The sequence below is a fragment of the Amblyomma americanum genome, chromosome 2 (genome assembly GCF_052857255.1).
Source record: "Amblyomma americanum isolate KBUSLIRL-KWMA chromosome 2, ASM5285725v1, whole genome shotgun sequence".
In the NCBI taxonomy this organism is placed as follows: domain Eukaryota; kingdom Metazoa; phylum Arthropoda; class Arachnida; order Ixodida; family Ixodidae; genus Amblyomma; species Amblyomma americanum.
The window spans coordinates 76,178,581-76,203,243 of NC_135498.1; the positions used below are offsets into that span (position 1 = coordinate 76,178,581).

The following is a 24,663-nucleotide window of genomic DNA, read 5'->3' on the forward strand; positions in this document are numbered from 1 at the left end:
TGGTTCAACTTGAACAAACTCGGCGTGCGCGCGAGTTTTCGTCTTTTCGTGCACGAAAGCCGACAGCCCACTTCAGGACCATTTCAGGACCCAGCAGTTTCGCTGCCGCAAAGTTTTCGCCGCCTTTCTTCATGGCAAGTGCATCTTTCTATAAAAAGGACTTGATCTGGGTGAGCTAGTTTGTGGTTCAGGGGTTGACGGCCCGACGACATAACGGCGGGTAGTCATTCTGACTGATACATGCATATATGTTTAACCTGTATGTATTTAATTTTGTTATCAGAACTCACTGATTATTAGGTTACTTCAAGTCGAGGGCGCCCCTAGGCAGTATCGACGCATTTTCCGCGCACTGGTTTTTGTCACTAGCCTGTCCGCCGTCTTTCATCACATTGCGCATCCCGCTAAAGGCACCAGTGGAAAGCTAGTGCACTTGATGGTGATCTCTTGGTACAGTTGGTGTATCTATGGGGAGATAAAGCGATGTAGCTGTGATTTGAAAAGAGCAATACATCACCCGCTGCGACAGGCGAGCATGCACCGGCATGCCGCCAGATGTTCGCTCAGCCGGCACGCCAGCAACAGGTGTTCGTCTTGCCGGCCGGCGCCGCGCTCGGATGTCATTCGATCTCGGAATAAATTGACGCTGTGTCGTGCACACGATGTAGCAGCTAGTGTTGGCATCCGTTCTGTGGTGCACATTGCAGACCATGGCTCGGTAAGGGAACTGCGTGAGAGGGATCTACTAGGGAAGGAGATCGTGCGGTGCAAATGGTAGCGCTTTGTGCAGCAAGCCGTTATATATCGCAGCATGAGACGTCGAAGAGACACTGGTTTGGCAGTGTGCCTCGTTTGAGGCATACTTGCCGCAGTTTCGTTCAGTGCCTGCAATAATACACTGCAACTTTTTTACGACGCATTGCATGTAGCCCTCTTTTCTTCCTACAATCTGGCCAGTGTAGCCAGTGGATTTGAAATAAATAGCAGTAGTCTCTGATATCAACAGTCGCCAAAAATTGTAGGCTTCTGAAGCAGTTATATAAGTTTTTGCGGCATGTTAAAGAAAAACCTGTTTTTGGAGCATGTAGGGGCGCTACGTACAAGCTACGCAGTTTATTCCAGTGACCGGGACAAACTTGCATGACGTTCAACCTTTTAATAAAACCCAATTGAGATCTTCACTAAGACAATATGCACAGCTCTGCGTGCAGAAGAGTTGAAGCACTCTGTTTTTCAGAAATCAATGCACGAAATTCCAAAACTATATGACAGAATAATAATTACACTGCTTACAATCCTGAATATTAGGCTGCCGTGGTGGCTCAGTGGTTATGATGCTCGGCTGCTGACCCTACAGACGCGGGTTTGATCCCGGCCACGGCAGTCGCATTTCAATGGAGGCAAAATGCTAGAGACATGTTGTGGAGTTCGCTGACCATTCCGCGAACTCGTTGATCTTGTGTTCGCAAAGGAACGCCGCTCCAGCGGGGCCGAAAGTCCCTAACAAAGGGGCCCGTCCAGTCCCTGCCTCCCCTTTGTGCGGCGGGGGTCCTCGTTTACGCCGCGCCGTCACGGGGATGACCCGCCGGGAAAAACGCGAACCAAGTACAGCTGACGACATGTGGTTGTTAAGGGGTTGACGAGGCTTCGGGGGCGCACGAGGTATTAGCCGAGTGACCGGAAACCCACTATTCCTGTAACGACTGTCTACTTCCCTTAACGACTGTGTTCTCTTTGTTGCTGTCAACAACCTGAGTCATCGCCCTCGTCGGCACATGTTTCTAGCGTCTGTGGTGCCGTGGGTGGCGTGGGAACGGAAGTCGCATTTGTGTTGTTTGTGTAGTTATTTGAAACCTCCTTCCCAAATTATTTAATCAGACCTTTTTCCCCAATCTCTGATCAGTGGGCGGACCTTATTTTCCTTTCCCTAACCACTGATTGGCGAGATGGGTCGTTGGTTATCTTATTGGTTGCTGTCCCCGCTAAGGGCGGAGACAGAGGGTTTAAAACCAAGCGCTCTGGGTTGAGCGGGGGCTGAATTCGTCTGATCCACGATTTAGTCATGTAAATAGTTTTCTCCTTGCTTTGTTTCTTCTCGTTTTTTTACCTATGTTGTAAATAAATAGTTAACCTTCTCCTTTCCTTGAGTAATGTGAATGTTTGCGAGTAGAACCACCGGGTCATCAAGAAACCCTGATCTCATCATCAAGTAGTTTCCTCTCATCGCCACCAGAAAGGGGATCTCAACTGGCGCAGTCGAGACAGGATCGCAACTGGCGCAGTCGACACAGGATCTCAACTGGCGCAGCACATAGGAAACTCAACTGGCGCAGTCGACAGGATCGCAACTGGCACAGTCGACACAGGAAACTCAACTGGCGCAGTCGACACAGGATCGCAACTTCTTTCTACTCAAGGCATTGGACGGAAGGTGAGAAGAACAAGTCGGTGGACAAGCTGTTTGTCCTAAAGGAGAAAACGTGAAGCTGCGTCGCAAGACTGACGTCGAAAGCTTCGGGATCACGGGTCGTGTTCGAGAGGACGTCGGAGGCTCAAGTCAGCTAGGAGCTGAAGGAGCCGGGCAACAACAAGCCATCGAGGGTTCGAGTCAGCGAGCTGCTGAAAAGAACCAGGCGTCCACATCGAACGGGTTCGAGTCAGCGAGCTGCTGAAAAGTAACCAGGCGACCAAGTCAAGCCAGTCAAACGAGGCAGAAGTCAGCGAGCTGCTGAGAGATCCAGAGCTCAAGTCGTCCGCATCGAGGAGCCTGTCGTCATCACTGAGGACGACGAGATCACCGGGGCAGAGAGCAACCAGTAAGGTAGGAGACCTTTCTGCTTTCTCCGAATTCACCATGTCGGTGTAGTGTTTAGTGCTAGAAACGATAGCACGGAAAACGGAGATGGCTGCCGTACGGTATGATCAGGAGGGCAGGATGCGACGTGTTGAGCAGGAGGAGGCTGAACAGCTTAGTGAAATTGAAAATTTGAAACTCCAAATTGAACTAGAAAAGAAAAAACTTGCACAGATGCAATTAAAATTAAGACAGGAGACGAAAGTTGATAGCGAGGTCTTATTCGCATCAGTTCAATGTTTTGTCTGCATGAAATTTGGGCATTCGATGATTGAGTGTTCGAAAAAGCAAGAACAAGATATTCCCGCGGTGAGGAGAGAGGTGTGCGAGCTAGTAGCTCAGGTGGAGGTACCGGTGCCTGATAAACCAAGTTCCCAGTCGGAGATGGCTGTTGATAAGCTCAGTCAACCAGATAGGGTTGACGATCTGGCATGCCGCAACTTGGAATCCGAAGGTCAAAATTCTGAAGCCTGTGTGGATTCAGGGAACGAAATAACAAAACGGGAATGTGTGGTTCTCCAAAGAGCACAAGCTGATCTAACGCTGTGTGCCGTGCCAGAACAGATCGCTGAAGGCAGAGAGGCGTTAGAAACTTCTGTGAAGCACGCGCTGTCAGAGCGAGCATATATAGAGCTGACCCAGGAGGCGCAGGAGTGGACTTCTCGTGAACAAGAGTTGAACATTGTGCAAGAGCAGGTCGGAGCTAACTCTGAAGCGGCGGGAACGCGCGAGGAAGAGGGAAATCAGGATATGATAGCGGGCACACTCCTTGCAGGTGATGGTAAGCTAGCTGCCAAAGATGAGTTGGTTAGCCAGCTGGAGCTGACACTGTGCGCAGTGACAGCAGATGTAGCTGCAGGTGTAGGGAAGTTGATAACACTTGAGACGTCCGCGCTGCTAGAGCAGGCAGAAAGGGTGCAGCTGCAGGAAGTAAATGAGGAAGCTAATGTCGAAGAGCATTTCAAAATTTCGCACGAATCTGTTAGCGAAAAACCTGAGGCTTCAGTAGAGCTTCAGGCTGATCCGGAAGCTGCCGATGTTTATGCAGCAGATTGGGAGTTAACAGCGACAGCTGCAGAGAGTTTCAAAGCAGGCAGGGAACTCCGAGATTCGGATACTGCATTCATACCTGCAAGTCTTAACATGAAGCATAATACCTCATTGCCAGAAGTGCGGAACCAAGCTGGTCAAGGTAATTGTGGGACAAGAATGCTTGAGGAGATGGTTTTCCTTCATGAAAACATCGGCTGCAAGCTCTGCAATGAGCTAGCCTCACCTGAAACCCGATGTGAAGCTGCACGTGCGGCAGCAGATCTCAGATCTAACTTTAGTGCAAGATTCAGAGAACGGGAGAATGCAGACGTGATTACATCAGCAATCTTTCTGGAGTTCAGGGAGCTGGTGAGCTCTGTCGATCTTGAGGAAGGTGTCAATGCAGATCCGAAAGCGGCGGCAGCCTTTGCAACCGGCGATGTGCCGGATAATTCGAAATGTAGAGTCAATCTGGTTGACAAAGCTAAAAGGAAACATCTTCTTTTTCGAGATGTAGGTGGCTAGAAATCATTCTGCCAATTTGGTGCACCGATCTGACATGGTGGATTCTGGAATGTGCAGATTGGTGTCCTAACCTTGTGTGTGCGGATTGAATTAACCGCAATGTGCGCGCGTGTGTGCGTGTTTGTGGACTGATTGAACAGCTGAGCATACATGTGCACGCGCGTGTGTAATTTTGGTCCGGAACCTTGTGGACGGACTTTAATGTCACACTGACAGCAAGTGTCCGCGTGACATTCTTGGTTGGGAGGTGTGGAGTTCGCTGACCATTCCGCGAACTCGTTGATCTTGTGTTCGCAAAGGAACGCCGCTCCAGCGGGGCCGAAAGTCCCTAACAAAGGGGCCCGTCCAGTCCCTGCCTCCCCTTTGTGCGGCGGGGGTCCTCGTTTACGCCGCGCCGTCACGGGGATGACCCGCCGGGAAAAACGCGAACCAAGTACAGCTGACGACATGTGGTTGTTAAGGGGTTGACGAGGCTTCGGGGGCGCACGAGGTATTAGCCGAGTGACCGGAAACCCACTATTCCTGTAACGACTGTCTGCTTCCCTTAACGACTGTGTTCTCTTTGTTGCTGTCAACAACCTGAGGCATCGCCTCGTCGGCACATGTTTCTAGCGTCTGTGGTGCCGTGGATGGCGTGGGAACGGAAGTCGCATTTGTAAGCCCACTATTCCTGTAACGACTGTCTACTTCCCTTAACGACTGTGTTCTCTTTGTTGCTGTCAACAACCTGAGTCATCGCCTCGTCGGCACATGTTTCTAGCGTCTGTGGTGCCGTGGGTGGCGTGGGAACGGAAGTCGCATTTGTGTTGTTTGTGTAGTTATTTGAAACCTCCTTCCCAAATGATTTAATGAGACCTTTTTCCCCAATCTCTGATCAGTGGGCGGACCTTATTTTCCTTTCCCTAACCACTGATTGGCGAGATGGGTCGTTGGTTATCTTATTGGTTGCTGTCCCCGCTAAGGGCGGAGACAGAGGGTTTAAAACCAAGCGCTCTGGGTTGAGCGGGGGCTGAATTCGTCTGATCCACGATTTAGTCATGTAAATAGTTTTCTCCTTGCTTTGTTTCTTCTCGTTTTTTTACCTATGTTGTAAATAAATAGTTAACCTTCTCCTTTCCTTGAGTAATGTGAATGTTTGCGAGTAGAACCACCGGGTCATCAAGAAACCCCGATCTCATCATCAAGTAGTTTCCTCTCATCGCCACCAGAAAGGGGATCTCAACTGGCGCAGTCGAGACAGGATCGCAACTGGCGCAGTCGACACAGGATCTCAACTCATGTACTGTGCGATGTCAGTGCATCGCTGCTTTCGGTGGTCTAAATTTTCCGGAGCCCTCCACTACGGCATCCCTCATAGCCTGAGTTGCTTGGGACGTTAAACCCCATAAACCAAACCAATCCTGAATATTATTTCTAGAAAAAAAAAACACTCTAGTACTTTTGCAATGTCGTGAACAAAACTGCATTGTATGCTTGGGTGTTGCTTTACTTTTTTTCACAGCTGTGTGCATTGTACACTGCATACACTGTTTAGATATCTGTGCATGCAGTATGACTTTGTAACCTGCAGTTTCACTGCTGTGAAGCAGGGTTTAGCTCGGCATTCTTGAAATCCATTTTATTTTCAGTGTCTGTGTATCTGTCGGGATAGGTGGCTTCTATCTGTTTTATACGTGTACTGCTTCATCTGGGCTCAATTAATTGTCTGTATCTTGAGATGGGGCCTCTTGAGCTGTTTTATCTTTGCACTGAGCATTGCAGAGCTTCATCTGCATCAACTTCCATCAGCAGCGTGAACACTCCATCCCTCCCCGCAGGGGGGTGTCTGCAGCTTGCAGGCGTTGGTGAGTGGCGACACTATGGGTTCCCGAGCATCCGCAGGGACATTCCCGCAGGGGGATGATGGTGAACGGTGCATCACCACGGACCCGAGCACCCGCGCTTCGCCGTGCGCAGCATCGCCGTGTCCGGGGAAAAGGGGATCCTAGTGGTTGAGACAATGCCGAGCGTTTGGACCTTTAAAGTCCCCTCGGCGGAGGCAACACACCACTTTGGCCCCAGCTTCCTGTAGACGGCACCTCCGGCCTGACCCGACGGGGGGAAATCGGCAGTCGCCTTTTCCTGTCCTCCCCTCTGTCTTTCACTTTCCTATCATCTTTCTTAGAACTTTCCTGTCTCCTCCTCCCTTCTCGGTTTGTTCACTTTTCATAGGTGGCGATGGTTAACCTTGTGTGGCCCACCACCCTGAGTTGCGTCATATTTGGTTATAGCAGTGGTGTACAGCGGGCGTGGGCAGGGCTTGTTTTCAAGTTCCTGTCCCGTCCCCTTGTTGGGCTCCATGGTGGGTGGCTGGCACCATGGCCGAAGAACGCATTTTTTTTATGGCTACCTCCTTTCTTTCAAATGATCGTCCTCTGAAAAGAGGGTGGACCGATGTGACCTCACAATTTTTCGACAAAAAGAAAACAACTTTCCCAAAGTACCATATTGTGCACAGTGAACGAAAAGAAAAGCCAGCTAGACTAATATCCCCATTCATAGTTTCAAAAGTTCTCACAGATTCATTAGGTCTGCAGTACAAAGTAACAAAACTGGCTAGTGGAGACCTCCTGCTAGAACTTGTTGACATCACTGAAATCTCGAAACTGGCAGATATCGAAACTTTCGGTGACATCCCTGTGTCTACAACACCCCATAGATCGCTAAACACTGTACGTGGTGTCATTTCTGACAACGACTCTTTGCACCTGACAGAAAAGGAAATGCTGGAAGGACTGTCCAAACAAAATGTAATCGATGTATATAGAATAAAAATACGCAAAGAAAACAAAGAAATTCCTACGAAACACCTGGTACTGACCTTTGCTTCCTGCACCCTGCCCGAATCAATCCAGGTAGGGTACGCAAAAATCTCCGTCCGACCATATATTCCTAACCCCAGACGCTGCTTCAAATGCCAAACGTTTGGCCACGGTTCCCAAAGCTGTCGCGGCCGCGATACATGTGCCAAATGTGCCTCCAATGATCATAAATCCAAAGACTGCAATGCTGCACCACGCTGCGCAAACTGCGAAAGCGATCACGCCGCTTATTCAAGATCGTGTCCTGCATGGAAAAAAGAAAAGGAAATTATTACCATCAAGACCAAAGAGAATGTTACATTTAAAGAGGCAAGACATCATTACGCAATGACTCGGAGCACATTTTCTTTCATCACTCATACTACCTTTGCCGATGTGGTGCGTGGGTGCGGCACACCACAGCGGCCTTCGGCACCTGCCCAGCTTACACTAAGTGAGGTTGAGGCAGGGCCATCCGCGCCCCTGGCAGATGCAGTGAGAGCTGCTATGCCACCCCCACAAACGGGCCCGTTGGCCTCCAAGCCGGCAGCCCGCAAGGCTTGCCCCATTCGGGAGAAGTCCACCACCCCCCTGCCCATGTGTTCCCCACGGAACTCCAGTGCCTCCACTGAGGCGATGGATACAACTCAGAGCTCGCCTCGGCCGCAACGACGGCGGGGCTCCCTTGACCAAAAAAAAGAAAAAATCACGAAAACAGGCCCTGAACAAGGAGGGACCTGAGGTTCTGTATACATCCCCTTAAAAAATTTATAATGGCGTTTCTTACCCGCTGGAACTGCCGTGGAATTTTAAAAAGCTATGGTGATGCAGCAGATCTCTTACATTCTCTGTCTCCTGTGGCACTGTGCCTTCAGGAGACCAATTTGGGACCCTTACACAAAAACATTTTTAAAAAGTATAAAGTATTTCGTCATGACCGTGATCATGCGAATAGGCTCTCTGGAGGCGTTGCTGTCGTAGTTCAGAGCGGTGTTGCAACGCATGAAATCAAGCTCCAGACGAATTATGAAGCCGTTGCAGTCACTGTCATTAGCTTCAAAACAATTACCATATGCACATTGTATCTTCAACCACACCTCACAGTAACACTCCATGACCTAGAAGCACTTTTTAATCAGTTACTAGAACCATATCTGGTAGTCGGAGATTTTAATGCGCACTCCCCATTTTGGGGGAGCGAACAGACGGATACTAGAGGCCGGATTTTAGAAGATTTTATTTTCTGCAACAACGTCTGCTCGCTCAATACAGGCAAACCCACATACTGCTCTTCATCCTCAGGTAAGTTGAGTTGCATAGACTTGTCTTTTAGCTCTCCTTCCTTTTTTACAGATTTTAAGTGGAATGTTCTTGATAACCCGTACGGAAGTGATCGCTTTCCAGTGATAATTAACTTTTCATCATCACCACCAATCATACCAACTAAACCACGCCGTTGGAAACTGCACTTAGTGGACTGGCCACTATTTCAAGAAAGGGCCTGCCTGGAGAAAATATTTTCTGATAATCTTAGTGTTGATAAACTAAATAAAATTTTTACAACATATATCATTGCGGCCGCACGTCTAGTCATTCCTCAGTCGCCAGGAATAGTACAACAAAATAACAAGCTCTGGTATACACAAGAATGCAGACAAGCAAAAAAGAAACAAAACAAAGCCTGGGGAACTTTCCGAAGGTACCCCACACATGACAACCTCCTAAATTTTAAAAAGGCGAGAGCAAAAGCACGGTACATACGTCGTCGCAATGCTGAGAAAACTTCATGGAAAAACTATGTGTCGTCCATAAATAGTTCAGTTACATCGAAGCAAATGCGCGAGCAAGTCCGCAAACTTAATGGCAGCTTTACTCCTTTCACAATGCCTTTCCTAACAGCTCAGGACACACAAACGAGCATTAGCGAACAGGCTGACAAACTAGGGGAACACTTCGCCACAGTTACTAGCTCCTCCTACTACACCCAGTCATTTATAAAGTACAAGCACACAACAGAAAAACAACACCTGCCGATGAATGGCAGTGCAAATGAACATTACAATAAATTAATTACACTACAAGAAATCCGTACAGTACTTTCGGCCGGCAAACAGACAGCACCAGGCCCAGACGAAATACATTATGAAATGCTTGCTCACCTCTCCTAAGATGCTGTAGAAGCTCTTCTAAAATTCTTCAATAAAATATGGCTGTCCGGAAAAATGCCAGAGGCGTGGAAAAACGCCGTGGTTGTGCCATTCCTGAAATCTGGAAAACCGCCAACTTCGGCTGGTATTTACAGGCCAATAGCACTTACGAGTTGCCTTGCTAAATATTTTGAAAGTGTGCTAAATATTAGGTTAATGTTCATCCTTGAATTGCGAAAACTTCTTGATATCCACCAATGTGGTTTTAAAAAAGCATGCTGTACAAACGACCATCTCGTCCATCTTGAAAACACAGTCCGTGAAGCATTCATACGCAAACAGCACTGTCTGGCAGTATTTTTTTACTTGGAAAAAGCTTATGATACCACCTGGAGGTATGGGATTCTTCGTGACTTCGCGGATCTAGGCATCCATGGCAGGATGATGAACTGTTTAAAAGACTCTTTCTGACCGTTCCTTTCATGTACGTCTAGGTTGCACGCTTCCGAAAAAAAAATTCATCGAAGAAAACGGCGTACCGCAGGAGTGTATTTTAAGTACCACACTCTTTATTGTATGTAAAACTGAACTCAATATCGCGAATAATTCTAATGTCCATGTGTATTCCGTATATGTTGATGACCTTCAAATTTCATGCACATCTTCTAGCTTATCAACATGCGAAAGACAGGTACAACTTACACTGAACAAACTAGCGACTTGGGCAGACCAAAATGGATTTAAGTTCTCTCCACAAAAAACAGTTGCTGTCCTTTTCTCACTGAAAAGAGGCATGCAGATTTATTCCACCCTGCACTTGAATGAAAGTGTTCTACAAGTAAAACAAGAGCATAAATTCCTAGGCATAACTTTTGACTGAAAGCTCACATTCTTACCCCACATAAACAGCCTCAAAAAGAAAGCTTCTCGATCTCTAAACATACTGAAGGTACTCTCACGGAAACACTGGGGGTCCGGCAGGTTATGCCTTTTACAGAACTACCGCTCCATAGTACGGTCAACTTTGGACAATGGATGCATTGTCTATGGGTCTGTAAGACCATCACACCTAAAAAAACTGGATCCCGTACATAACATGGGTCTTCGTATATCAACTGGCGCATTCAGAACATCCCCCATAAATAGTCTATATGTAGAAACAAATGAACCATCTCTTGCAAACAGAAGAGCAATACTTACCTGTGCATATGTACTGAAAATAAGATCCTTACCAAAACACCCTTGTTACCCCATAGTTGCCAAGTGCACATCTAGAAGACTGTTCAGTAATAAACCACAATCGATCAAACCTTTGTTACTACGCTTTGAAGATGCATGTCATGAACTCGGAATACTAGATGCTCTACCAAAAATTGCCCCGGGGCACGATCTATTGCCACCATGGTGCTGTCTTTCCGCTGCTTGCGACTTCACGCTAACATAGTTTCGTAAAAAACAAACACCACGTGAACATCTACTACAAGAATACTTGGCTTTGAAAGAGAAATATTCAAGCTACATGGAGTTTTACACAGATGGCTCTAGAAGTGCCGTAGTACAGGGGAAATGGGAAAAAATAGTATGATTGCCAAGTTATGTATTAATCTTTACTGCCAAATGTTATGCAGTGTGTATGGCTGCGGACAAAATGGTACATGAGAACATCGAAAACAGTATAATAATACACAGATTCCCTCAGCCTACTCACAGCGCTGCAGTCAAGAAATGCAGTTGAGCCCTTAGTAGGCCACATCATACACAGCATAGAAAAAGTCACAACACAAGGACATATTATAAGGTTCTGCTGGGTCCCGAGCCACGTCGGCATAGAGGGTAATGAGAGAGCAGACTCAGCAGCAGTGCGAGCTCAAAATGGTAAAATAAAAATGTGGACATACCTTTTAAAGACTGCATGAAGTTGATACATAATAAATTAAAGAACAAATGGCAGAAAGAGTGGGATAATGAACTCAACAACAAACTACTCTTTATAAAACGTACCTTGGGGGAATGGAAGTCATGTAGACACCAGGAACGTTTCACTGAAGTAATCTTATGTCGCCTTCGCATAGGACACGCACATTTGACACCCAACTGCTTGCTTACAAAAGAAGCTAAACCTGTGTGTGAAAGATGCGGAGAAGAGCTCTCACTAAACCTTATCTTATTTACATGTTCAAACCTAGAAAAGCTAAGAAAGAAGTATTTTAGTCAATTTTATATTCAATGCATTCCATTTCAGCCAGCGCTACTCTTGAGTGATAATGCAACTGTTGACATTTTCGATGTTTTTAACTTTTTACGAGATGCTGGTTGTGTTCTTTCAGGCAGTGTTAGGCTATCGTCAATCCTAAATGTTTAGCTAAACTCGTTAGCTGGCCTTGCCAAGATTGGCCGTTAACATGAGTCGATATGGTACTTAACATTTTTGTTCAGTTAGGTTCATTACGTCAGTGCCTGCGAGCTTTACTGCAGCAGACATATTACACTGCATACATTCAGGAATATGCAAGCTTTTTCTTGTGAAATCTGAAGCTATGGCCCATAACTTTGCCCTGTTTGACTGCAAAGCTTGCTGACTCACCAGGCCATTCTAAAAGGCCATTATTAAAAAGACCAATTCCTTCCTTATCCTTTTTCTGTTGCGTTATTTATGTCCTGTCCTTTGAGCTTCTTTTGCTTTAATATGTGTGAGCAACTGGCCCGAAATTCCGCACTTCCTGTTGTTCATTTGGCTATGAAGCTTCCAAACTTGATCGCACGTGAACAGCTCTGAACATGTTCACTTTCCAGCCAGTGTCTGAGGGCACGTTTGGGATGGGTGCTCAGCAAAGGCATGCACGAAACAATTTCATACTGCGTCATGGAATTGCATCACATGACATTCATTAAATAATGTGTAACTGCTGGTTAAAAATGAAGAAAAATGCTAGATCCAACTCGCATTTATTTACAGCGCTTTCTAGTGGACATGATACATAACAAAATTTGTCATAGAGCAGTACCTATACAGCTGGTGTGATGATTTCAATTCGATGGTATTGTTGCACAACTGTTGATGAAGTTAACTTTAGCAAAAATAATAACCTTTTTCTTTTGATAAACTGCCTTCCATGTAGTGCTGTCTAGGCTGGCTAGTTTGAATGACTGTCTGGGTGAGCAGATGCAGCGCATGCGGCAGTATGTCTGACCACACGAGAAGCTTGCGCGATTCGGAGAGAAACACCAAGCTGATTGAGCGCCCGAATATTGTGGGGGGTATGTCCAGCATCAAAACACAGATTTATTGTGGCGTTTTAAAAATATGTCGGCCTCGAAATGATCCCGTATGCTTTTTACGTTCTTCTTAAAAGGACTTGCCAGCCGTTAATGAATGGCCACCTTTATAGCTGTACTGTAGAGTGGGAAAATAATTTTTGGAAGTTACGTTTGCATCAGTTCCTATGGGGCCCCACTCATGCCTTGTACCCCTGCAACTTCGGCACATACATATTGTGATGCTTTAAAAATATGGCTGCTTTGAAATGACGTTTCGTACTTGCATACTCTGTTCTCGAATGTACTCGGCTTTTAAAATTATAGCGATAAGGCTCCCATACAAAGGAGAACCAGGCGGCGTCAGTAGCATGTGAGAATATGTGGATTGGTCATAAAAATAGCAATGAACACCATGTAAATTGTGAATATAAGGTCGCATCAAACATCATTATAACATGTAAGAATGTAAAGTAAATTAATTGTGCCAAAAATAAAATAAGGGTAAGATGGGAACCAAACCTGTAGCCCTTGGATCTTGCATTAGACATGCTATCCCTGGGACACCGAGGCACACTTGTTCGGCTTGATTAAAGGAGTAGAGACACCAAATTTTTGGATGCACATTTTTTTCTTTGAAGTGATGCGCTGGACATTGATATACATGTGTCACAACGTGGGCTTCACCTGCCACAGATGAATAATTTATAGTTCAATCTTTTTCTCCTGTCATTTCGATTTCGTTTTCAAAAGCCGAATGGCAGCTGTGACATGCAAGACACGTTCAGGTCATGTGAGGCGTGCAAAAACATTGATATAATATATGCTTGTTCATGTTTTGTCATTCCAGCTCTTGAGCAGGCTTGTGTAAGAGTTTATGTGAATTACAAAGAAGAAAGCAGCGATTTTACTGCAGTTTTTGTATACCTCACATGGCCTGAGCACGTCTTATACCTCACAGCCATTGTTTGGCTGTTGCAACTGAAACCGAAACAGTATGAGAGAAAAAAAATTCAATTATAGACTATTTACCGCTTGTTGGTGCAATCCACATAGCTGTCTATGTTTTCCAATGTGCTTCGTGCCATTCTGAAGAGAGAAAACGCTACTAAAATTTTATGTCTCTACACCTTTAAAGGAAGGCGTTGTGTGTCATGTCTGACAGTGTCCGTGTCTGCGAAACGATATGCATATAGAACCCCAGGCTGCTAAAGGGACCTATTAATGCTGTGGTGTCATACCCTTTAGGCAGAGCTTAATTGTTCCTAGAATTCGTAGATATGACTCCATAAGTGCACTGCAAAATTGGGAAACTACCTTGAAAGCTTTTGATTACATGCTTTCCCATGGGCCGTATCCCTAGCTGTTACCTACCTGTACCCAGAGACATCAGCGCCAGCGCATCTTGCTTATGTCATAGATCCCTGTTGGCCTGTATTGACACAGTAGTGAACAAAAAGATATATTTTCATTTTTTTTATAAATACAAAATAACAAAGATATAAAAGGTCTATTTGCCATTTCTGAATAATTGTGATGAAATAATGCCGTCTTCTTCCATCAGGAGTTGTTGGGGGTGTAACATTTTGCGTTTAGGTCGTTTTTAATTTTTGTCCTTTCATGGGCACTTCGCATTGCATTCATTCTCTATCTTCGAAATTATTTCTAACTTGCTTCAGTGGACATATTCTGCAGTTACATGTATTACTGCATATCTTGATAAACAATATGTTGAGTGTGAGGTTAACATAACATAATCAAGACTGTTCAAATGGCAAATATCCATGGCCACAAATATGGGATGAAACACCATCAGCTTTTCACTGAATTTCAGAGTAGCACAGTCCATGCCTTCACAAATTTTGAAGAGATATGGGTTCAGCAGAGGTCTGGTTTTTCAATCTTCGCAGGAGACATGTCAGATTGACCAACTGAGTTGTCGATGAAAATATTGTTCGTGCGAGCCTAAACAACTCTAGACAGACTCTTATCGACATTTCCAATGGTTTGGTCTCATTGTCAGGCTCTACAGTAACTCCATGGACTGTGAGGCGTCAGATGCAATGTTCTGAACTTGACAGAATCTCAGCTCCAATCCTACACTTACTGTGAAAAGAATTGGGTTTCAAGGATGATGTAGGTAAAGGAACACCTGGTGTGGATACCTCATGAATGGGAAAGAGTGATTTCAGTAGATCAATCGAAGCTCTTGTCGTGCGGAAATGGTAGCATTCATTGTATATGTCCCCCAAGATGCAATTTATATTGGCCTAGTTATAAACTTCCCACGTTAAACCTCAGAGGAAGTAACGTAATGGCACAGGGCTGATTCTCTACATGTGGAGTTTGTCTCCTCGACTGAATTCAACCTGCCACGAGCACAGATGTTGCTCAGGGCATTGTTCAAAATGTAATGCTTCCATAGGCACGCAAGAATCTGGAATTTGGATATGTGCTTCGACAGAATTAGGACACGAAGAATTCTTCTATGCTTGTGAAAAATTGGATAAAAAAGAGGACAGTGGACCCTATTAAGTGGCAAAGCCGCACTAATGAGAATATTTCAATTAAATTAATTTCAATAAGCATTGCACATCGTCGGATTGACAAAAAATCCGGGAGCGCAGAGCAGAAAGTTGAGATGCCGCTGCAGAATTGGAGAAACATGCACTAGACATTCACTGACAGCTTCCTGGACTCCACGCTTCAACAGAGTCAAAGAGTGATCGCCAAAAAAGGCTTGTGTATGAAGTACTGATCCATTACGATACTGTGAAAAGGTATTCCTTAAATTGCTGCCTCATTTTATAATATGAAAAACATATAATTGCCAATATCTTCACGCCATGCAGAAAGCAGATTTTCACTAAATTTGCTGTGGGAACAAATTGTCGCTTAGAATGATGATAAAAATTGGCTGCTGTTGATTAAAAAGTCTGACATTGTCGTCCCACTAACATTGTGCACAAATTGTAGTGCGATAAAGAAAGTTCAATTAAACTGAAATATCATATCTTTGTGTTCACTACTGTAGCTGCCAATTTTGGAGGAGTTGTCTCTACAAAGTGAGAGCTGCGATGCTTGACCTATAAGTGGTGGCAGTCACCCCTCATACAAGACTTGCTAGGAATAAGTGGGGAAGCATGATTTATTTTGCTGCTTGCCATGTTAGGCTGTGCCCAGCTGTCGTTTGGTTATTTTCCATGTTTCGAACATGTAGCACCCACAGGCTGGTTATGCATGCAGTTTCCAGTAACGAAGGTATTTAACTTATAGTATGCAAGTTAGGGATGGGGGCACTTTCGGGATTTTGCTGTCTATAGGATTGCCCTGGAGCACTATGCGGGCACCGACCAAGTTTTGCAATTCAGTATCATGCTTTTTTGTTGTGTATATTTTTCTAAACGCCGGCTTTTGGGCCTTACTACAATGTAACACAGGCCTTTTGAAGAAATTCATTGTGTTAGAATGTATTTTAACGTGTATTGACAATGGACAGTAAGGCTGGCAATGAATTTGACCGATTTATTGGGAGAACTTGGGCTCACAAACTGAAAACAACTTGGCTGTGGTAACAACAGCAAGCGTGCTCGGCGGATGTCGAGTTAAGAATGTGGCGATCTTGGCCGCGCTCAATTTAACGATGACGAAGAACAATCTTGGCCATATCGTAGCAATTGTTGCGTGCAGTTTCAGAGAAATCTGGTCGCATATTTTGTGGAAAACAATGATGAGACTGCGTGCCATCGGCATTGAACAAAGAAAACGGAAATAACAAGCGTGACAAAGGTGTGCGCCCATATCGAAAATGAAATGATTATTCTTTGTGATCGGGCAGTGCACTATAAAATTATTCCTGAACAAGTTAATTCATGTTATTTAATAATTTTCTCTCGGACTGCTGCAGATGTGGGAAAGTTTTTAAGATTTTACAGTCTGAGGAGAAACGGCACACGGCATAATTTTTTCACGCATTGAATGGAATGCTAGCGGCTGCAGTCAGCCAATAAATAAGCGCTTCCAAAGGCGGGATTTTCAAAATTGGTGCTCAATCCTCAGACTAATTTTCACGGGAATATCCTGGATGGTCTTTGTTCTTGTTGTGTTTTAGCGTATTTTTAATTCAGGTGCAGCTGTAAAAACAATACATTTGGAGGTTCCTTGTCGCACTTAACACTTTTCTGTCTGGCACATCTTCGACACATGGAATAAGAACAGTACCCAATGTTGCAGATGGACACAAACAGGGCTCTTGGACTCGCATTCGTTCAAAATGTGGAACTTTTCAAAACTGCTTCCAGTTATGGAATAATCAGTTGTGTTTAAATAATTACACCGATTCATGTCCCATTGATAAAAACCACAGGTAAAAGAAAGAAAAAAGAAACATCTCCTATGCTCCTTGGTTTTGGTGACTGTTGAATTCCGTCATGCACACCTTGCATAGGGTCATTTTTAACAGGCAAAATCCCTTATTAATTGACTCCCTCAATATGCGAGGCGGTGAATTTATTGAACTAGTCCGCAGTTGGTGCAGGCTGCTACTTGCAAAATTTTGTAGCAGCCTTGAAATGAACAAGGTTGAGATAACCAGTGAATTTGTCATCAGGCGGTGGCGGGAACCATGGGCCAGTTGAGCTCACTAGTAGAGCGAGAGGAGCTGTATGGAGGCGTCATGCATACACCAGTAAGCGACAGCCGAGTGCCCATATTTTACGCACTTCGAATTTGTGGCACATGGCTGTGATATTTGTTCCCAAATACTCGACTTTATCTCGCAACGTCAGTGTCTAAGTACAGCTTCCGAGGCTAGTCGTTGCGGTCTCGGCAGTGTCTCCCTCTTGCGGCGAGTGATGTGACAACAGCAAGTAAGCGCGGATGGTCTGCTTCGGCGACTGGTTTAATTAAAACGGCGTCTCACTTGCGCCTCTTTTCTACTTGTTCTCACGCAGCAGCGGTCCGTAGGCGGGAAAAAAAGGCGCGAGCGTCTGTGTACCGCTGGTGGACGCTTTCGTCACTATTGTGGCGCCGTGCAGTCGACGGCGCGCCGTCTGCTCACGCACACGACGAGCACAGTCGTCTGCTCTCGTTATTGCGTTGTCTGCGTCGTCGCTTTCGCATCGTTTTTTGCGAGTTTGTCTCGGCGCAAAGTTTTGAGAACTTTCTCGCCGCTTGCTGCCCGGAACCGTGGAAAGTGAGAAGCAATCGAGGCAGTCGTTGGAAGGTCGAGCGTGCGGCCTAGGCGTGTAATGGTTGGAGACGGAGTCAAGTCAACTTGGTATTGCTATAATGTGTCGCAAAATACTGTACTGCGCTGCCAACGCTACGAGGTGACCCCAGGTGATCGCTACCGGTGCGCAAGGGGAAATAGTGTCGATGTTTCACGACGCGTGGCACGTTCGTCAGTCACACGCAGTGCGGCACATCGCAGCTTCGTTATTATAAGAGCGTTAGCTCGTACTCATCATGTTTCTCGATTTATTTGGGTCTGCTACCACCTCCCTTCGGCGTGGAATTTTCTAAGTCCGAGGAATATTCAAGATGGCGGCCCCCTTAGTAAATCTGTATAGCAACCGAATTGGTGATTGATTGGTGACTCACTGATATATCCAATTGGTGATTGATTGGTGACGTCACTTATAAATCAAAGATGTCAAATTCGTATTTCCATTGGTGTATCTCACTTTAGTCACATTCATATAAATTCTAGTAAACCAAACAACTAACGCTCGTTACTTCAACGTCTTCCAGACGGTGGTGGCATCTTTTTTTAATTATTATGTGGGAAGCTGTAGTACTCCCTTCGTTTGCTGGAACTCTAAATCTTCCACGGAGTAACGCTTGGCTGCAGCATAATCTAGTGCTCCTGAATGACTGACGCCGGTCCTACAGCGGAGCACGTTTCTGATTAGACTGGTTAAACTTCCAGCTTGTTGCCACGGCAAGTGCCAGTGGTTGTGAAATGGTGTTCCCTTCTCCTCGATTCTCTGTTTCTCCGAAGTCGCGATGTGTAATTGGCTGTGCGGCAGCAGGAAATAATAATTAAAAAAAACGCACGCACCCCTCGTGCTGGAAGAATAGAGACATCGCCATTAGAATAACGAATCCTTTAGCGCGCATCGGGGCGCGGCGCGAAGCGAATGTCGACCGTCTGTCTCTCTGTCTTCTCCGTGGTTCCTCTCTCGTGTCGGAGGCGACGGTGGCGGCGCACGCGCTAACAAGAGGCTCCCAGGGACGTGCTCCGCGGCTTTTACGGGAGAAGACTTTCCGGCGGCGTTCGTATAACGAGCGAGCTGTTGACAACGCTTCTTTCTGGGGTGCCATGGCAATCCTCGCGGATGTGCAGCGCGGAAGCTTGCGGGCGGCCCTGTGATGGAAGTTACGTTTAACGAGCACTCCTTTTCGGCCGTTTCATTTTGGGCTCGCTGTTACAGGGCGGTCTTCTGCCCCGAAAGCTCTCTGCTTAACGTCAAGCAACCGTATCTCCTTTGTCTTGCTTTGGGGCGCACTTTCTACACCCTGAACAGGAAGGAGTGAAAAGAGAGTAAGCCGTACTCCCTTCTGTAAAAGGGAGCGCGCTAGAGGACAGCTTACTCACTTTGTACTTTCATATAGGCGTGTTCGTGTTTATAACGGTTCACAACCTGCACGTGGGCAGGGAAATAAAATTTTCACTCGCCCACTCACTCACCCACTGGCTTGTGTTGAATATGGTTTCAAAAAGCGTAAGTATAGTTTTCAAAATATTCATTGATATAATGCGATAAGAGCCGCTGTTTCGTAAAATAATTCTATTGGTTTGTTGCAGGGGCACAGCTTGCATTGGCCGATGTACTGAGCTCGAAATTAGTCTGCAATTTGTTGTGCCGCGCTCATCTCAACAGTTTTTCTAATTTGAATTTATAATAATTAATAATAATTGGTTTTTAAGGAAAGGAAATGGCGCAGTATCTGTCTCATATATCGTTGGACACCTGAACCGCGCCGTAAGGGAGGGGATAAAGGAGGGGGCGAAGGGAAGAAAGGAAGGTGCCGTTGTGGAGGGCTCCGGAATAATTTCGACCACCTGGGGATCTTTAATGTGCAACTGACATCGCACGTCACACGGACGCCTTAGCGTTTTTCCTCCATAAAAACGCAGCCGCCGCGGTCGGGTTCGAACCCGGGAACTCCGGATCAGTAGCCGAGCTCGCTAACCACTGAGCCACCGCGGCGGGTAATTTGAATTTGAAGATGTGGGTTCAAAGCTTGCTCTTCTTCGAGACAAGGTTCCTATAGTATTACGATTGCTAGCGCCATCCACGCCGCCTCAGACAGAAGGCTGCAGTTCGACTGTGGCAAAGTTCGAAAACGAAAGTGCGAAATGCACCACCCAAGCGATTTCGGTCCGAGCCGCAGTCTTAGCAGGTGATGGTGCTCAGTGGTTTGATCTCAGCCTGTGCGGCCGCATTTGGATGGAAGCGAAATGCAATTTTTTTTTAAATTCTCGAACTATTTTTGGCTTTACGAGTGCTTGTTCCGTCTCATCTTGAAAGCAGGGCGGATGAAAAAAGGAAGCAAGCTTCCATCCATTCGACCTCCCTGTTCCGTGGGTAGCTTGGTATAGACGGCAGGTTCCTTACCTTAGACGCAGAACGCCGTTCTTGTTGGTACGTTGTTCGGGGTAGAGATAAGAAGAGCAGTAAAATGTGCGCTCAGTAACTAAGTTTGTATCCATTTCTGCACGCCTCAGCAGAAAAATCCTCGAGCTGTGTACTTTCAAGGCCACTTGTACGTTGCTTATCGATCGGCCGTGGTATACTTTTCTACGCTGCAACATTTCAAATACCTGCCACAGGTTTGTCCCAGCTAATTTCTGAGTTATATATTTCTCAACAGGCATCACAATTTGAAAACTCGGCGTCTGACATGAGGTTACTTGTTCGATGACAAAACTACTTTGCTCTGAAGGAGTAGAAAAGAGATACGCCAGAGTCACTATGCGAGGAAGCTGTTCCTCGTAATTGAAATTAGGGGCCGGCTTCCGTTCAGTGACGCGAAAAGGGGAATCGCGTCTTTCAACAGAGAAAATAGGGGGGGTCTGCGAGTGGCAATTGAAACGGTTGCGACATGGATGATCGCGGCTTCGTAATAACGTTGGGAGCTAGCCGTCGTGCCGCAGCCTTGACAGGCAATGCACTCACGCGATGATAAAGGGTACAAATAATTGCGCTGGAAATCTGAAACACTCCAAGCCCGGAGATGATTCCGCTAGCGCGGAACGCTTGAACGTTCGTCGCATTTCCAGTCGCGTTACTGGGCTCGAAAGACCCTCGCTGGCCATACAGGTATAGTGCGGTCCGAAGCTCTATGATGGGGAACACTTTGCTATGTCTGTCACCGATTAATAATAATAATAATAATAATTGTTTTTTTGGGGAAAGGAAATGGCGCAGTATCTGTCTCATATATATTTGGACACCTGAACCGCGCCGTAAGGGAAGGGATAAAGGAGGGAGTGAAAGAAGCACCCAAGTGTTAATGAGGAGACACGTCTTGTTTTCTTTTACAACGAAAGCTGTTGTAGTAAAGAGCTCAAGGTGTTTTCTTCTAAGGCGTGTAGTGGGGATGGCATCTTAGGAAGTCCTAACTTTCGTAGAGGTGGGGACAAGAGTTTCTCTTATCTCCGAGATATACAGGAGCGCTGGCGGTGCACATAACAGCAACACTGCAGAAGGAAACCCTGTGGTCTATAGCTTTCGACAAAGGGTGCACATTGATTGCCAAACTATAGTGCGTCTTGGATGATTTCTGCTGGTATATGTTGTCACTTTTCTTAAACTACGCGCCATATGATCTGTCTATACGCATGATATGCGTAAGTCGATCCCTGCTTGAACGCTTGTTGCCGCCGCCTTTGATAGATCACTCCTATTGCGATTTTCAAATCTGGCACTTATCCCCTAATATTACCGCATCAATACCAATCGATTTCTCCGTGCGTGTGCTTTACAACGATATTGTCCTCCCGAGGCCCGGCAATGGAACATTTGTCTAATCTATTGGACAGCGGTATCGCAGATGCCGCAGGTCTGAAAGGAGACTCGTTCCCGTAGATTTCAGGGCACGTTATTGAACCCTAGCTGGTTGATGAAATTAATACTGGACCTTCCACTACGTCGTCCCCAAAGTCCATCGCAGCTACGGGGCGCTAAACCCGACGTACATTAGCATGCCAGAAGTCCGAGTCATCCTGCTCCCCTTGAAGCACTCTCTAAGAAACCGGAGTCGGTGTGCATACGTTCTACGATGGCGATCAGAAGCGTTAGAGGATTCACTTGCATTTAGCGCGCGGTAAACCATTTAGGGCACTTCTAATAGTATTCGTAGTGTAACCGACGCAGAGGAACACCCACTTTCTAGTGGCCTTCGCAAATGTTATTATTTCCTACATATTGGGCTTTTCCCTGCCTATAAGCCATTAGTTCGAAATGCTGCAAAAAAATATTGCAATCATGATTTTTTTAATTTAATTGTTTTTTTTGGGGGGGGAGGAAATGGCGCAGTATCTGTCTCATATATCGTTGGACACCTGAACCGCGCCGTAAGGGAAGGGATAAAGGAGGGAGTGAAAGAATAAAGGAACAGAGAAGTGCCGTAGTGGAGGGCTCCGAAATAATTTTGACCACCTGGGGATCTTTAACGTGCACTGACATCGCACAGCACACGGGTGCCTTAGCGTTTTTCCTCCATTAAAACGCAGCCGCCGTGGTCGGGTTCGAACCCGGGAACACCGGATCAGTAGTCGAGCGCCCTAACCACTGAGCCACCGCGGCGGGTGCAATCATGATCCCAGGCTCAAATTATCATATCGGGAATGTTTGGAAAAAAGATCGATAACACAGTTTACACTTGATGTCTCGGGATGTTATACATCATGCATGCCTGCAGGTTGAGCCAGGTTACTTGCACGCGAAAACTGCGAGCGCAATTTTTGGGAAACAATGGCTCGCGTGTATCCTATATTATCGGATCGATATTATCGATCCAATGTGTGACATGCGATTACACTGCTTGTGCACTTTCCACGCGTTAGTGGCGAATTGATCGTCGGGCACAATTTTCGCAGCACGAAGGACAGACTAACCATTGACGCAGACCTTAAAGACCTAGACATTCATACCGACCTCAAAGACGGTGGCACCTTTTGTAGACGAGAAATATATAATGCTTCTTCCAGAATTGTGTGAAATGTTCTGACACTTATTGTTGAATTTTTTGTCCAATGGGTGAGGAAACAATCTGTAAAACCTCACTTACTAAGCAATATTTCTTTTTGCAACGCAGGGCTTGCAGGGGGCTCGGCATCTAACGAGATAACGAGCTTTGGACGGACGCGACCATCTGCAGAAAGATTGTTGGGCGTTTTCTGTGATCCCGCTGGCTGGCGCGTCGCTGTGGACTCCTGGAAATGACACCATTCAAGGTTAGGAGCGCCTCACGCGAAGATTGCCCCGCCGTAATGGCGCTGATTCAGGAGCTCGCCGACTACGAACGGATGTCGGATCAAGTCAAGTCGAGCGCCGCCGACTTGGAGGAGCACTTGTTCCCAAAAGACAAGGACAGCGGACTGCGGTGGGCGCACGTCAACGTCGCCACGGTGCCGGCGGACAACAGCAGCGGAGGTGAAGACGGGGGCGAAAGCGTCATCGGATTCACCCTCTACTTCTTCGTGTTCAACCCGCTGACACTGGAGCGCGTGGCCTACATGGAAGACCTGTACGTCCGCCCCGCCTACAGGGGGCGGGGCGTGGGCCTGGCGCTGTGGCGCTCGGTAGCGCAGCACGGGGTTCGGCGCTCGTGTGACGTGCTCAACTTTGAGGTGCTCGACTGGAACGCGCCGTCGCTGGCGTTCTACGCCAAGCGCGGCGCCACCAACATCAGCAGCTCGCAGGGATACCAGCACTGGAGGTTCTCCGGCTGTGACCGGCCCGACGTATCTGCTTAGCGCTTCGAGTGCAGCTTAGAACTGCTTGCGTTGGGTGCCACTTTGTGATCTTTTATAGACAACGTTAGTGTTATTGTCTTTTGTAGTGTTTTCTGTAGTGACCTTTCTACTTAGTTAATTGCGAATGTAAAGACTGAGTAGTTTGTTAATGTAGTCATGAAATGTTCGGATTGGAATCTATTCCCAAGTTGTTCTTCTATTTTGTCATTGTATAGTACATGTGTGTTGAGATCAAATGACCCTCCTGCTTTGGCAAGCGTCGTGGCCAGTATAAATCAGTCAATAAATAAAGGGCGCTTCAGGAATTTGCTGCTTGGCTGCGCGTCTATGGGTTTGTCTTGAACTCGCAGCTCTAAGCGAGGAAGTTTCATGGTGCAGTGGTACTTATAATGCTTACCTGTTTGCACGCTGCAACCCTGCACGCAACTGTCGATTAAGAGAATGATAACTTCGTTCATGTCTCTGCATGCGTCGCTACTTAGAGGCTGAAACTTGGGTACGCCACGCCCATTTGGAACTCGCATCAATCATATCTCATCGGCTCATTAGAATCTGTTCAAAATTGGTTTACTATACTCGTTCTCTCCCTATATTCTTATGACGTCAGCGTTTCGTCTTTAAAGTCAGAATCCGAGCTGTCAGCGCCGCACTTAAAGACTGTCCTTGTATCACAAGTTCTCTTGATCCCTTAATCAAGCACCACACACTATAGCAGCGTCCCGCATGTCCTACCGCATCAACCACGAGCTGCATTCCTTGCTTCCTTTTTCTTCCGAACCGCCACAGACTGGAACGGCCTTCCCCCAGACTTCGCTGCTGCCACGTGTCCATCTTCTTTTTTACGGCTTTTGAATGGCCATTTTGTTCAATGATTACTTGTCACGGGGTGTTTTTTCTTTGTATAAAAACCCAATCTTTATGTAACGCCCCTTGCGGGGAACTTTAAGTAAACTGAACTGATATTTTGCTGCAAAGAAAAACTTTCCTGACAAGCAGTGAATACGTGCGATAGGAAACTGTTGT

General features: G+C 46.3%; 1 protein-coding gene across 2 annotated transcripts; it reads left to right on the forward strand.

The window, feature by feature from the left end:
* Position 1: 1 nt before the first annotated feature.
* LOC144118715 (diamine acetyltransferase 1-like) lies at positions 2–23,880 on the forward strand. 2 transcript variants are annotated; one of them, XM_077651561.1, is made up of 2 exons: positions 2–170; positions 22,980–23,880. In XM_077651561.1, exon 2 carries the CDS (start codon positions 23,104–23,106, stop codon positions 23,638–23,640), a length of 537 nt encoding a protein of 178 aa, XP_077507687.1. In that variant the 5' UTR covers positions 2–170; positions 22,980–23,103; the 3' UTR covers positions 23,641–23,880. The 2 variants fall into 2 exon arrangements, with proteins under 2 accessions (XP_077507687.1, XP_077507685.1); XM_077651559.1 differs by having other exon boundaries at positions 2–134.
* The last annotated feature ends 783 nt before the right edge of the window (positions 23,881–24,663 follow it).